General features: G+C 34.5%; 1 protein-coding gene across 1 annotated transcript in view; it reads left to right on the top strand.

Annotated features, from left to right (window-relative positions):
• The window catches only part of LOC150110030 (acetoacetyl-CoA synthetase-like), a 175,448-nt gene that overhangs the window by 21,622 nt on the left and 137,301 nt on the right, over positions 1-16,525 (top strand). Inside the window, exons 4-5 of the mRNA XM_090390793.1 lie at positions 2,632-2,749; positions 12,455-12,568. Of these exons, the coding sequence (XP_090246919.1) occupies positions 2,632-2,749; positions 12,455-12,568 (232 nt within the window). The remainder of the gene's footprint in view (positions 1-2,631; positions 2,750-12,454; positions 12,569-16,525) is intronic.

The raw sequence follows: 16,525 nt of genomic DNA, 5'->3' as shown, positions 1-16,525 counted from the left end.
CAAATGGACCTTGGATAAGATAACTTTAGTTATCTTATCTTGGATAAAACTTTAATTATCTTATTCGGATAACATCTCTGAGTTAACTTCTTTTTATCTGTCTCCTGGAGGGCATCTTGATAGGACATTAGTTCTTTTCAATTACAATTTGAGTTGCTTCTGCAACACTCTAATTGGTCATATTGTTATTTTATCACTGTTGTAATTTGTGTATCTGAAGATGCTGGTTAGAAATTCACGTATATTATATTAAAATGAATTTAATAATTTAATTATTTATTTTCTTCTGGTGATGTTTATACTATAAACCACTGGTAACACTAGCATCTAAGCTTATTGTGACAGCAAAATAACTTATTACAACTCTGTCAAACATATTATTATTATTGCACCCTCCATGGAGTTGAATGACTCATTGTTGGAGGTTCATTCAACTGACAACATATTTATCATACTAAATCATAAAATCCTTAACATTCCTTGCATTAACAACACATTCTGGTAATGCATTCCATTCACTGATAATTCTCCATATGAAAAATCTACTCCTCACCATCTCTCTTCACCACACTCTTCCATAACTTCCAAGGATGACCTCTGATTTTTTCCCCTCTTGCCTTCTACCCTTTTTTATAATCTTATCTGGATTAATCTGATAAAATACTTTCACTAACTTAAATGTCTCTACATCTCTTCACCCTCTCTCCATAGCCATCATTCCAAAGTCCTGACATTGTCTTAGTCACTCACCTCTGGACCCTCTCCAATGTCTCCACATCACACTGAAAACCAGGTGAGCAGATTTGAACACAATAGTCCAAATGTGGTCTGACCAGTGCTTTATACAGTGGCACAACCACTTCCTTATCCCTATATATTAGAATACTTCTTATCATAGCAGCACTACAATGTGTAGCCTTTGCAACACTAGCAATGTGCCCTCTAAACTTCAGTCTACTCTCAACCATTCACTTCCAAATCTCTAATCTGATTCACTTCCTGCAATATGGCACCATCGATATAGTACACAGCCTTATATTTCTGTACTCCAAAATGCAACACCTTGCACTTATTGATATTAAAACTACAACTCCACCTCTTTGTCCAAGTAAAAAGTATATTCAAATCTTCCTAAAGGGATTTAACATAAGCAGTGGTATTTATAATTCTTCCCAGCTATGCATCATCAGCAAACAATTGAAGATCTCCAGCCAGTCCACATGATATATCATTTACAAACAAGTTAAACAGCAGGGGGGCCCAAGAACAGAATCCTGGGGTATACCAGTGGCATACCCCCCCCCCCCCCCAGGATTCTGTTCCATCTAAGCAATATACTATTTATTCCCATCCTCTGCAGCTTGTACACCATGTGGTAATCTATCAAACACTTTTGCAAAGTCCAAAAATATCACTGTATATGATTCTCCCCTATCTAACGCACTTGTTACCTTATTATAGAATGCAAGTAAATTGTTAAAGCAGGACCTACAAACAAACCCTTTACAAATCCATTATAAAGAATGCTATATCCATCAACTCAATCCTGTATTCCTAACCAATCTCTTCAACACTTAGACCACAACTGCAGTTATACAGACTGGCCTATAATTGGAGACTTCTGTCCTAGTACCATGCTTATGGAGTGGTACTATTTTACCTTCCTTGCACTTCTTAGGAAACCTTACCCATTGCAAGACTTTCATTAAATAACCAAGTCAAGGACATAACTAGTGTGCACATTCCTTAAAAATATGAAGTGATATGTCATCCATTCCCACAGCCTTATTAACATCTAACCAATCAACACCTGATACACTTCTGATTCTTTCACTTCCACTTCTCCTACTACTTGCCTCCCTTCTGTATATTGCATGGCATCATTTTACAGAGTATGATATATGTTGATAAAGTACTTGTTCAGTAATTTCACTATATCCTTGGCAGCTGTTATTCTGCTGCAATGATTATCCACCAGTGTTAACTGGTCTGCTATGATTATTCTTTCTCTTGCCTGCCATATAATAAAAAAATTGGCCTGACCAGCAAATCTCCTCTCATATTGCACCTTTTCTTTCTTTACCATGCCCACCATCTTTCCAGCCTGCATTTCACACTCTTTGTGGATCCGATCCCCACCAACTGTCTTGTACCTCCTCCATAGCATTTTGTTTTCCAGCACAGCTTGCTTGATTTCATTGTTCATCCATTTCTCTCCTACTCTATTTATTTGCTAAACCATTGGTATGCAGTTATACATTGCTTTTGTCAGATACTGCCTCGTGAGTTTCCATGCTTTGTCAAAATCTTTTTTGCTCAACTCATCTACCCAATGTATGATGCTGACTGACTACAGAGTTTCTTATAATCACATACTTTATACTTCCACATATGTTTATGAGATGCACTATAGAGCCAGTTCTCTATAATGCAAAGATTGTTCATGCTCTATATCTAACTTAGAAAACTTCTAGTCAGAACCTTTGACTAAAATATGAAATTTGTTTTATGATCACTCTTAACTTGTATTATAGTTCCTTAGAAACATTGTATAGGTAATTAAGTTTAATTGATCAAAAACGTATTGCATTCAAAACAATTTTCCTTAGAATGTAAAATTTATAATTTTAGGTAGTGGATGAGATAAAAACTATTGAAGAGATTCCAGAATGGTTCCATGGTATGAAATTGAATTATGCAGAAAATCTTCTTCGATATAGAGATGACCATGTAGCCTTGTATGTGACAGGTTTGTATTATTATTCAGTGTAATAGTGTATATTTTTGAAAAGATTTTTTTTTTTAATCTTTAATGTTTTTATGACTTCTCCAGATTTCTGTTATTTGCTCAGTTAGTAAAGAAGAAATTCATTTTGTAATAAAGTTTTGCATATCTCATACAGATTTTGAATTTTGTAGGTTTTTGAAATAATCCCCTCCTCAAGCAGACACTCTCACCTGAACAGTCATAAAACCTACAACACAATAGTAATGTGTGTGTGTGGGGGTGGGGGGATGGTATTTAGGGAGAATGAAAATCTGTTGGTTGATTCTGATAGACAGGCTTATACATTGGTCATTCATAACTATTATTTTTCAGGAAATAGCAATGTATACTAAAATATTAATTATAATAACTTTAATTTATACTTTACTATATTTTGATAGTGTTACATTGCCATCATCATTGCTTTTGAGGATGAGTCTGAATGTGAGAATTAGAGAGGTATTTCTTACTGAGTGTGGTATTTCTTTAAAGGAATGCTACTGGTAAGATTTATGTAAGTATACTTGAGAAATTACTGAGAACAGTTGTGGAAGGGAAGCTTGGTGAAGACAAGCTGGATTCAGCCCAAATAGAGGTTGTCAAGATCAGATTTTCACTTCAAGACATAGTTGAGAGATCTTGGGAATATAACAAGGATTTGTAAAAGACATATGAAAAGATGATGAAAGACATATGCCAAGAGGAAAGTGTTCAAAATGCTGCAGTTACATGGTGTAAATGGGACATTATATCAAGCAATATATAGTCTCTATTCAATTCTAACTGTATAAGTCAGTAGTTAAAATTGAATGAGATACAGGAAGATGGTTTGATGTTAAGTCAGGTGTGTGACAAGGATGTACATTATCTTCACTGTTATTATTTATATGGATCACATTATGAAGGAAAGTGGTATTAAATCTGATATCAAAACTGGCAGTGTTAATCTTAGCTCTTTACTTTATGCAGATGTTATACTTCTGAATAAATCCAGCACAAATCTGCGAAATTCCATGGTTAAATTGAATAACTATTATAATTAATGGGGTGCTTAAGGATCAAAGCTGTATAACTGAGAGGAGACCTCCACATAGCCTTTAAAGGAATGCGGAGAACCAACCAGGGCTTCTGACCTAATGTTTAATCCTCACCTTCTCGTGGTGCACCCTGTTGGGTATCTACCTGAATACCGAACAAACGAGGATGGGTTGGCAATTTGGGATTTAGCCGACCAAAACAAGGCCCCCGTTGTTTTTGCCAGGGAACCAGGGCGAACAGCGAAAAGTCAGCTACTGGAACAAATCTGAAAGCACACCCCAACTCAACATCACTAGAGTTAAAGATCGGTACTATCAACATAAGAAGCCTGAATGGCAAAGAAATGGAGCTAGCTGAGGAATTAGATAAGTACCAGATCGAGGAAAAGAAGGAGTAGCCATAGTATTCAACACAAAATACGAGGCTAATCTTCTTGAATGGCAGGCAGTCTCAAGTAGAGTTATGTGGGCAAATATCAGAATGGGGAATTGGACAATGAGACTTATTTGTGCCTATGGTCTCACATAAGGTTCTACTAAGGTAGAAGTGGAGGAATGTTTTGAGGCTTTAGAGAAAGCAACTGACACAATGAAAAAGGAAAAGTTGGTCCTTGCTGGGGATCTAAATAGCAGAGTAGGAAATGATTGTGAGACATACAAAAATATTTTGGGAAAATTTGGAGAAAAGAGCAAAGCTAATAATAATGGCAAATACCTGTTGGATTTCTGCTCAGGACATGGACTGGTTATTACTAACACCATGTTCCAACATAAAAATGTGCACAAATTCACATGGAGAGAAGAGGCAAGGAATAAGAAAAGTCTCATTGACTATGTTATTGTTGATAGTGATGATTTTCCCTGGTGCAGGACACCAGAGTGTACAGAGGATTTGAAATTGGATGCGATCACTATTTAGTCTTGAGCAGGATAAACTTGAATTTCATATTAAAAAGAATAACATGTAAGAAAGTTTTGAAGTGAATAAAAGTTGAGTAGCTCTCAGATGTGAACTGTAGACTAAAATACACAACGATTATTGAAGAAAAAACGAAAGAGTTCGAGAACAGGAACCAAACCTTGGAGATTCAATGGCAAGCCCTGAAGAAAACCCTGATTGATTCACCCAGAGAGGCATGTGGTGAGGTTGTCTGCAAGGATAGAAAAAGCAGAATTCCATGGTGGACACAGGAAGTTAAAGAGACAGTGAAGGAAAAGAAGAAAGCATATCAAAAGTTCCTGGCAAATAAGTCAGCTTTGCTCTTAGAGAATACAGAGACAAATGTAAGAAAGAAGCACTGCATAAAACTAGCTAAACAAAAGTCATGGGAGGACTTTGCAAGAACATAGAAAATAGATATCAAGAAGGTGGTAAGATATTTTGGAGGTTGTTGAAGAAGCTTAGAAATGGAGGAAAGAGGGTTGTAAAAAGAGTTAGAGATGATAAAGGTGACAGAAAAATGGGAGAAAAAGATATCCTTGAAGTAATTACTTCGAAAAATTGCTAAATGAAACAAGCAGTGATAGCATAGTGGTAAAAAACACTCAACAGGCATACAGTCAGGAATACATATCCATTCTTGAAGTAGAAAAAGCCATCAAAGGTTTGAAACGTGGAAAGGCAGCAGGAATAGATGATATTCGATCAGAAATGCTGATGTATGGTGGTATAAAAGTCTTGCAGGGGCTGCACTGCATAGTTCAGAAGGTCTAGACAGAGTGGCAAATTCGCGATGATTGGAGTAGAGCTCTCATAGTACCCATATATAAAAAGGGAAATAAAACTGAATGTGAGAATTACAGAGGTATTTCCCTACTGATCTGATCAGATCTTCACTTTACTACAAATAGTGGAGAAATCATAGGAATATAACAAAGATCTCTATTTGAGTTTTGTAGATCTGGAAAAGGCATATGATAAGGTGCCAAGGGAGAAGCTATTCAATACGCTACAGTTGTACGGTGTCAATGGAACATTATATCAAGCAATACTTAGTCTTCATTTGAGTGGTAAGTCAGCAGTTAGAATTGAAGGAAGTATAGGAAGATGGTTTAATGTTAAATCTGGTATGAGACAAGGATGTACATTATCTCCTCTGTTATTCATTATCTATATGGATCACATTATGAAGGAAAGTGGTATTAAACATGATAGCAGAATTGGAGATATTAATGTCAGCTCTTTGCTTTATGCACACGATGTTATACTTATCAATAAATCCACTACGAGTCTGCAAGATTCCTTGACTAAATTGAATAACTGTTGTAATAGATATGGTATGAAGGTCAGCAATAAAAAGACATGAAAATAGGCAGAATCGTTGAAAATATGAACTGCATTGTGAACCTGTAGAACAAGTAAAACATTTCAGCTACTTAGGCACGATTTTTAGTGAAGATGGTAAATTAAATATGGAAATAGACAACAGAATCAGCAAAGCTGGTATGGTGGGAAGTCAATTGAATAAATTCATATGGAATAAGAGAGAAATTAGTCGAAACACTAAATTAGCTGTATACAAGACAGTGTTCAAACCAGTTTTAACTTGTGGATCTTAGAGCTGGGTCAGAAGTAAAACACTTGACCAAAGACTAGAGACCACAGATATGAGAGTCCTGAGAAAGATTATAGGTGTGAACAGATGGCATCAATGGCAATATCATATAAAAAAACAAGGATATTAGGAAAGAACTTGACATTGTCAGCATCCAGGAATGCGTTAGCATAGCTAATCTCAGGTGATATGGTCACTTAAACAGAATGGGCGAGGAAAGATTAGCAAAACAAGTGTTCTCTGCCAGGTTGGCAGGAAAACGACCCAGAGGAAGACCAAGATAATGGTGGATTGATACAGTACAATGTACCTTAGACGATAGAAATATAAGATCTGATAATGATAATATTGGAGTCTTGACAAGTAACAGACTGATTTGGAGGAAAATTATAGATAGGAAGTTAGTAATGATGTAAATTTTTCATGTAGTACTATCATATCCTGTACACCCCTTGAGGGTACATTTCAGGAATTTGATGATGATGATATAATTAATTTGGTATGAAAATCAGCAATACAAAGACAATGAAAATAGGCACAAACATTGAAAACATCAACTGTATCCTGAATAGTTAACCTATAGAATAAAATATTTCAGCTATTTAGACACAACTTTTAGTGAATATGGCAAATTGAATATGGAAATAGACAACAGATGGTAAGAATTCGACGGAATACAATAAGAATACAGTTTGGTCAGCTAAATCACAAATTGCCAGCCTATCCTCGTTCGTTCAGTATCCAGATAGATACCTAACAGGGTGCACCACAAGAAGGTGAGGATTGGGCATTGGTCAGTTCTACATATTCCTTCAAAGGCTATGTGGAGTCTCCTCTCAGTTATATAGCTTTGACCATTAAGCACCCTTAAGTTTTATAGATCTGGAAAAGGCATATGACAAGGTGCCAAGAGAAAAACTATTCAAAATGCTACAGCTGTATGGTGTCAATGAGGCATTATATCAAGCAATACATTTGTCTTTATTTGAATTGTAAGTCAGCAGTTAGAAATGAAGAAAGTACAGGAAGATGGTTTAATGTTAAACTTATAGAACAAGTAAAACATTTCAGCTGCTTAGGCATGATTTTTAGTGAAGATGGTCAATTGAATATGGAAATAGACAACAGAATCAACAAAGCAGGTATAGTAGGAATTCAACTGAATAAATTTATATGACATAAAAGAAAAATTAATCTTCTTTCACTATGCATTATTCTCGCTTCCCATGCAGGGTCCGCGTGTTACTTAGATGCGACTTCTTGTTAGTACCACTCCCAACCGACCTGTCGCCTAGTCTGCTGCTGGAGGGGTAATATTTTTTTGGCTGTAGAACACATTTTAAAACTAATCATACTAATACCTAGAGTTTAAAAATTTTGTGCTGCCTCGCTAGCCAGGCAGATATCTCACTTATCAGATGTTAGCCTTGGCATGCAGTTGCTGATATATTATAGTCACATGTGTATTTGAATTTTAACTCTGTATAACTAACATTGTCAAACCTGATATGATTTAGCATATGTGTTAGTGTTTATCAGTCTGTGAAGAAAAATTTAATGCATTTTATAAGCGATATTAGACCATTTATTATTATTTAAGTGGATATTAGATCCAGCATTATTTTGAAGCCGAATGTAGAAACTGAACGTTTCGTAAGATAAGTTGACCAGAGAGCTTACGGGAATACATTCCCTGGCATTCATGAGTTGTCTTAGCTTGGACCACATAGAAGACATAGCCACCGCTCAAGCGTTTATACATTCACCTTTTGTAGATCATTTATTATTATTTTTTATTAATAAGATTATTTTTTGATAAGTTTTGGCTTCTAACAATTATGTCGTGAATCATTTATGAAAAAAAGCAATTTCTTCTCTCCCATTATAAGTCATAATCAAATTCCTGCCATGTACCCTCGAGATGTACAGGATATGATAGTACTACATGAAAAATTTACATCATTACTAACTTCCTATCTACAATTTTCCTCTAAATCAGTCTGTTACTTGTCAAGACTCCAACATTATCAGATCTTATACTGTATTTCTATCTTTAAGGCACTTTGCATCATATCAATCCACCTATATCTTGGTCTTCCTCTGGGTCATTTTCTTGCCAACACTTGTTTTGCAAATCTTTCCTCTCCTATTCTGTTTAAGTGACCATACCATCTGAGATTAGCTCTGCTAACGCATTCCTGGATGCTCACAATGTCAAGTTCTTTCCTAATATCCTCATTTTTAATATGACATTGCCATTGATGCCATCTGTTCACGCCTCTAATCTTTCTCAGGACTCTCATATCTGCAGTCTCTAGTCTTTGGTCAAATGTTTTTACTTCTGACCCAGCTCTCAGATCCATAAGTTAAAACTGGTTTGAACACTGTCTTGTATACAGCTAATTTAGTGTTCCGACTAATTTCTCTCTTATTCCATATGAATTTATTCAATTGACTTCCCACCATACCAGTTTTTGTTGATTCTGTTGTCTATTTCCATATTTAATTTATCATCTTCAGTAAAAATTGTGCCTAAGTAGCTGAAATGTTTTACTTGTTCCACAGGTTCTCCGTTCACAACGCAGTTGACATTTTCAACGATTTTGCCTATTTTCATTTTCATTGTCTTTGTCTTTTTATTGGCGACCTTCATACCATATCTATTACAACAGTTATTCAGTTTAGTCAGGAGATCTTGCAGAGTTGTAGCGGATTTATTTAGAAGTATAACATCATCCGCATAAAGCAAAGAGCAGACATTAACATCTCCAATTTTGATATCATGTTTAATACCACTTTCCTTCATAATGTGATCCATATAGATAATGAATAACAGAGGGGATAATGTACATCCTTGTCGGACACTAGATTTAACATTAAACCTAGATTTAACAATTCAAATAAAGACAAATGTATTGCTTAATATAATGCCTCATTGACACCATACAGCTGTAGCGTTTTGAATAGTTTTTCTCTTGCCACCTTGTCATATGCCTTTTCCAGATCCACAAAACTTAAGGGTGCAACTTACAACTCAAATAAAGACTAAGTATTGCTTGTATAATACCCCATTGACACCATATAACTGTAGCATATTGAATAGCTTCTCTCTTGGCACCTTGTCATATGCCTTTTCCAGATCGACAAAACTTAAATACAGATCTTTGTTATATTCCCATGCTTTCTCAATTATTTGTTGTAAAGTGAAGATCTGATCCTGACAGCCTCTATTTGGCCTGAATCTAGCTTGTTCTTCACTAAGCTTTTCTTCCACAATTCTTCTCAACCATTTCTCAAGTATACTTGCATAAATCTTACTAGGAACTCTCAGTATAAGTAATCATTAAAAATCTTCAGTATCATAATAACTCAATAAAATAAAACCTTTAGATCTCTACAAATAACTACACTAGTGCATTTCTGAATTCTGATTGGCTCCGAAACATTGTTGGATGGTGAGGGCTTAAACCCTCACCAGTAGCAACTCAGAAAACAGAAAAAACAGTAGGTTAGAGCTTCTTTTTCACCTTTCCAAGTTTTAATATTCACTGTTAATGGACAGTTTCTGCATATTTTATCACTGTGTAAGGAGTACGCTAATTACTACTGTCTGTTGCATGTCTATTTTAGATTGCCATTTATTGGTTACCTGACAGTATAACTGATTACTCTATAAGATAAAATGATGCATGCATATCCTATCCTCTCATCGGTCATGTTCCATTATGACAAAATTAGTACTAATCGACAAAACAAGTATTAGTGATGATCAGTATTCCCAACTTGATGCAGAAAATAGAAAAACTCAGAAACTTCACTCAGAAAACAGAAAAACAGTAGGTTAGAGCTTCTTTCTCACCTTTCCAAGTTTTAATATTCACTGTTAATGGACAGTTTCTGCATATTTCATCACTGGGTAAGGAATAAGCTAATTACTACTGTCTGTTGCATGTCTGTTTTAGATTGCCATTTTTTTGGTTACCTGACAGTATAACTGATTGCTCTATAAGATAAAACGATGCATGCATATCCTATCCTCTCATTGGTCATGTTCCATTATGACAAAATTAGTACTAATTGACAAAACAGGTATTAGTAATGATCAGCATTCCCAACTTGATGCAATAATTAAAGTAAACATACAAACAACTATATACTATATAAAACATGAAACAGAATCAGCATTACATAAATAAAAACTGATTATCAAACTAGAACCTCTGATTTTTTTTAACTATCAACTAAAAATTTTCACTCGTCATAGATGAGCAGACAAAGTGCATTTTTGAAGTTGTGCTAATAAATAAAAATATTTAATAATAGATAATGTTTAAGAAAGTTATAGATGATATATGAATGGTAGGATGATATTAAAAACGAAGATATTAGAAAGAAAGTTGACATTGTTAGCATTCAGGAATCTATGAGTAGAGCTAATCTAAGGTGGTATGGTTACTTTTACAGAATGGAAAAAAGGAAAGATAAGTAAAACAGGTGTGAGATGCTAAAGTGGCTGGAAGAAGACCCAGACTAGGTGGATTGATGTAGTCAAAAGTCCCCTAAAAGAAGTATAATTTCTGACAGGCAACAGACTAAATTGAAGGAAAAAGGAAAAGGGAGATTAATAATAGTATAAACTTAATTGTGTAGTACTGTCGTAGTATCTTGTATACCCTTTTTTTAAGGTACATATCAGGAAATTGACAATGATGATATTTGTCTTCTTGCTTACTTTTATTGGTACCCAAAAACATTAACATCTCCATGTTTTTTGACTTTCTCTAAGAAACATTCTTCATATTAATGTGATTTAGTTTGTTATTCCAAGATTCTAAAAAGTTAGTGAGCTTATCTCTATATTTATTTAATGTACTTACTAGTGGATACTTAAGTTAGCCCTCATGACTGTGTCAAGTATTTTGTGTTTTTATTGCAAAGTAAAAGGCCTGTTAAGTTTTTCTGTTGGGTGATAATGTAAGTAATAAACCACTTCAGGTTTTCAGTAATCAGCCTTCTTCCTTGTTTTATTTTCTTCTCCCCCCCCCATCAGCCTCTGGCACACATTTTTACACTGCTTTTAGGGTTAGTTATACCTAAGAATATTAAACTATGCTAACTTTTTAACATAAAAATGCAGTTAAAAGAACTAAAATCAAATTATAGTATTTTAGTCCTCAAGGCAGATAAATGCAAAACTATTATTATGAACAGCAGTCTTGTCTGCAATAGTAATATGCAGATGCACATTTCAAAATTTAAACTTTCAATCAGCCTTGATGACGCTTCCCTCATTTCTGTCATTTCTCTCTCTCACTCACACACACACAAATTGGCACATTTTCCCCAGATCTTGCAGATAGACTGTTTTAAATGGCAAAGTATCATCTACCTACAGAATGTAGATACTGCTGTAACTTAATTTGATGATTATGTTCTAGTTCAGGAAGTTGGTGTGAGAAGACCAGTGAGCTCCTCAAAAATCATCTCGGTAGTAGCAATAAATAAGTGGTCTAAGTGATGATCTGTGGCATCAGGCCAGCCTTCTTGATAGCCAGTACCCAGTCCTACAACTGCAATTTTAGGTACCAATCAAGCATTATATTAGACAACATGTAATCAACCTATAATGCATCATCAATCTAAATTAGCTTCCATCCAATAAAAGTTGAAATTAGAACTTGAGTTACATATGTCAGTCTGTTGGCTGACTGGGTGGATGATGTTTTCCATTTGTTTAACAGGCTATAGGTTCGAATTACACTATGACCATAGATGTTTGTGAGTGTCTTTGGTGATAAATGAGTTTTCATTTTCCCTTTGTAAGACTCTTATCCTGTGAGGGCTGAAGCAGCTTAAATTTTTTTTCCATATTTGATCCCTAGAGCATTTCCAGATTATCTAATATCCTTTGTCCACCCACAGTGGGCTCTTTCAAAGTCCTTATGTTCTTCATGATGTGTCAATACTGACATTCCACGAAGAACATAATTAAAGCTAATTTTAATTTAACTTAATTAAAGCTAATTTTAATTCTTCAATGTTACTGATTATTCAAATTTCTACAATGTGGAAATTTCATTTTTTTTTTTCTGAAGGAGAAGCTCTTCAAAAAGATGAAAGAGTCACGTTTGCTGAGCTGTACAACAGAGTTGCTCTTTATGCTGCTGCTCTTAAAGAAGCAGGTGTTGAACCAAAAGATAGAATAGTAGGTGAGTGAACACTCTATTTACACTTTTTAGAACTAAGAGGTTATAAAATTGTGGGAAAAAAATTGAACTTAATTTTTATTCTTCATATTTTTGAATATATGGGATATTATAAACTTTAGGGAACCATACATACTGTTTATTTTTAATGCATATATTGTAAAATTCAAGTATCTTATAACCATCAATCAGGGATGCTTGCTAATGGCTTTGATTGGGTATGAGACTTGATTAATCTCTGCTTGTGATAAAGATTAGCCAGGAGATTGGATCATTTATTATAATATTTAGCATAATATCAAGTTCAAAAATTATTTCAAGCATAATCTCAGAATCACATATTTGTTTTTTAGAAATAAGACATGAAAATGGAAGTTTAGTATTCATTTGTGGATGATGGATAGAGTTCATTTTTATCGAGTTTATAGAATTTTGATAGAGTTCAGTTTTAGGAAGAATAACAGTACAGCTATACAAACAGCACAGTCTGTTTGTACTGTTTGTATAGCTTTCAACATTAAACATGCCTCAAAACAAAGGTGAAATTTGCTCTATAATAATTAAGATCCCTTTCAGTGAGCTCAATCATATTTTAAAAATGAATAGGCAGTTTTTGGAAAATAATTATTTTAAATATTTTGTTTATAAATAAGGTTATAAGTGGATAGTCTTCATAGTAATGGCATGTATTGTGCAATGAAAATGGAAAATTCATTTTAGAAATTATGGACTTTACAACTGTGTTATAAATAACTTTTAATATCCCGACGTTTTGATCTTCATATTAAGATCATCATCATCTGGAGCATATACAAATATACAGGACAAGCTAAGTTACATTACATACAGTAAGCTACAGAAACAATGAATTGATCACATGTTATTCTACTGGCATGACCTCTAGTGAAAAAAAAATTATAAACTACATCAAGCTAAATTCTATTTATGATAACATGAATAAATGTTCTTTCTTACAGATAGTTTTCTTTCAGTAACAATGATGTCCTATTTTTAGCATTACAGTTATATTTGATTTAGGATCCTAGATTTTCTACAGTTTTATTTATAGTTGCTTTTAGAGAGGAAGGTTCCGTGGGTCGAATATATGCCTTCCACATGGAATTTTTAGACCATCATTATCGTTCAGATTGGGGTGGTTGGTAATAATCTCACAGGCTTATTACCAACCACCCCAATCTGAACAATGATGATGGTCTAAAAATACCAAACATATGGAAGGCGTATATTCGACCCACGGAACCTTCCTCTCTAAGAGCAACTATAAATAAGACTGTAGAAAATCTCGGATCCTAAATCAAATATAGCTGTAATGCTAAAAATAGAAATGTTACTGAAAGAAAACTATCTGTAAGAAAGAATGTTTATTCATGTTATCATAAATAGAATTTAGCATGATGTGGTTTATAAATAATTTTTTTTTTTTTTTTACTGGAGGTCATGCCAGTAGAATAACATGTGATCAATTCATTGTTTCTGTAGCCGTGTAACACTAAAAGAAAGGAAAATGGAAAGAGTGGCCCTAGTTGGAGATCAAAAGAGCAGAGTAGGAAATGAATCCCACCAGACATATAGAACTGTTTTCGAAAAATTTAGAGAAAAGGGCAAGGCTAATAATAATCTACTAGACTTCTGCTCTGGTAATGGACTAGTCATTACTAACACCATGTTCCAACATAAAGATGTGCATGAGTTCATGTGGAGAGAAGATGCAGGAAATAAGAAAACAGATACAAGAATATACAGAGGTTTTGAAATTAGAGTTAACCATCAATTTTAAGTGGGATAAAATGAATATTACATTGTAAACATTATATAAGAAAGTTTTTAAAAAGAATTAAAGTTAAACAGCTTTTACAGGTAAACTCAAGTATATAAACATTATTGAAGACAAAAATGAAACAACTCAAAAATAAGAACCAAACTTTTGAGTCTCAGTGTCAAACTTTGAAGAAAACATTGATTGATTCAGCTAGGAAGGTATAATGAAGTTGTTGTCTGCTAGGATAGAACAATAAGAATGTTGTTTATTAAAGAAGTAGTCAAATTGTTGACTGCTTCTTTAATAAACGACATTCTTATTTTGAATTCAAATAATTCAAAGTCAGTTGAATTCAAAGACAGTTTTAATGATGCCAATTGGTTAATCAAGGTTGCCTACCTTTGTGACATTTTTGATTTTTTAAATAATTTAAATCTGACATTACAAGGTAGCAATGTAACTGTATTTAAAGTGCAAGAGAAGGTGGAAGCTGTAACAAAAAAAAAACACTCAATTTGTGGTCCTGTTGTGTGGAAGCAGGGAATTACAAATCTTTTACAAAGCTAACAGAATTACAAAAAGAGTATAATATGAGTTCCATGCCGGAACATATGCTAGGACTGCAGACAAGTCTGAAGGAATATTCCCCCCCCCCCCCCCAATCAACAGCAACAAAGCATGGATAAGGAACCCTTTTATAATGAATGCAGAATCTGAGACAGAATTGCTGGATTCAGATATTTTTGAATCTATAATTGAACTGTCATGTGATATGGCACTCAAAGACATTGAAATGTCTTTGAGTGCCGTATCACACAACAGGGTCCAGGGTTTCTTCGTGATGGGGAGGAAGTGGAGAGGAGCCAGAGACGAGTGACCAAGATAATAACAGGTCTGTGGAATGAACCTTATGAGAATAGGTAGGTTGAAGATTTGTGGGTTGCAGAAATTGGTCGATAGGCGAAGGAGGGGTGATATGATTGAGACATTCAAATTACTGAAGGGTTTCTATAAGATTGATCCAGAAGATATTTTTGAAAATATGACTGGTGGTGTTAGGACTAGGGGCCATGAATGGAAGCTGGGCAAGAGCATAGTTGACAAGGGTGTTAGAGCTAGGCTTTTTACTTGGAGAGTAGTGAATGAGTGGAATAAGCTTCCAGAGTCTGTTGTGGGTGCTACGACCGTGAATGAGTTCAAGGCAAGGTACGATAGATACTGTGTGAATGTCGAATAGTTGTTCTTGACATAATGTTAGGGCCTCCTTCGATGAGTCTGTCAACTCCTTGGAGTTGCCCGGGACAATAATAATAATAAAAAAAAAAAAATGTCTTCAACACAATACCACTGATGGATTTTTGGCTGTCTTGCCATCAGGAGAACCCCGTTTTAGCAGAAAAAGCGTTAAAATTTCTAATGCCTTTTGCCATAACCTATAAGTGTGAAACAGGCTTTTCAGCACTGGTTTTTCTAAAAAAATAAATATAGAAACCGATTGGAAGTCGAACCGGATTTAAGAATAAAGTTATCATCTTTTCCTCCAAACCTGAAGTTTCTAGTTAGCAAACATCAACAGCATCACACTTCTTATTAATAAATTACTTGGCTTTAGTTTAATTTCTTTATATTTTTGTAAGAGTAAATGCTTCTTTATTATCATAATAATAAATGAAAACTCTATGAACATTCAAATCTTAGTGGGTCACAAAGATGAAGTATTAAAATAACCAGGCCACGGATAAAAACGTTCGGGAAGCCTTGGTCTAAAGTATCTATCAACTACAGCCAGATCTAGTTAAGATGTTCTCAGCTTTTTGGAATGTGAGTTGCAATGGCAATATCATCAGCATACATGAATCTCTGTGATGTTGTCTCTGGGATATCACTAATATATAAGTTAAAGAGCAACGGGGCAAGAACTGAACCCTGATGTAGGCCATTTTTCCTATTAAACTTTAAAACAGCTGCATTCAGAATCTTTCAACTTTGTTCCTGTGGAGATAGATCTATCTTTCCAGATTTTAGACAAGTCTCTGACTGTTGTTTTAGCAATTCTTAGTCTTCTTCTAATGGATATCTGTAATGTAATGCTCTACGTGAATGTAGAATTTGATATTGGATCAAGTTGATTCTCTACTTTCCTTTTAGGCTATGTAAGGTTTCCTCATATTATCTAGCTT

The sequence above is a fragment of the Typopeltis vanoorti genome, chromosome 1, assembly GCF_054136105.1.
Source record: "Typopeltis vanoorti isolate ZY-2024b chromosome 1, IOZ_Tvanoo_1.0, whole genome shotgun sequence".
NCBI lineage: Eukaryota > Metazoa > Arthropoda > Arachnida > Uropygi > Thelyphonidae > Typopeltis > Typopeltis vanoorti.
The sequence above is the reverse complement of the archived record's forward strand: the minus strand, read 5'-3'. Positions and strand labels throughout refer to the sequence as shown.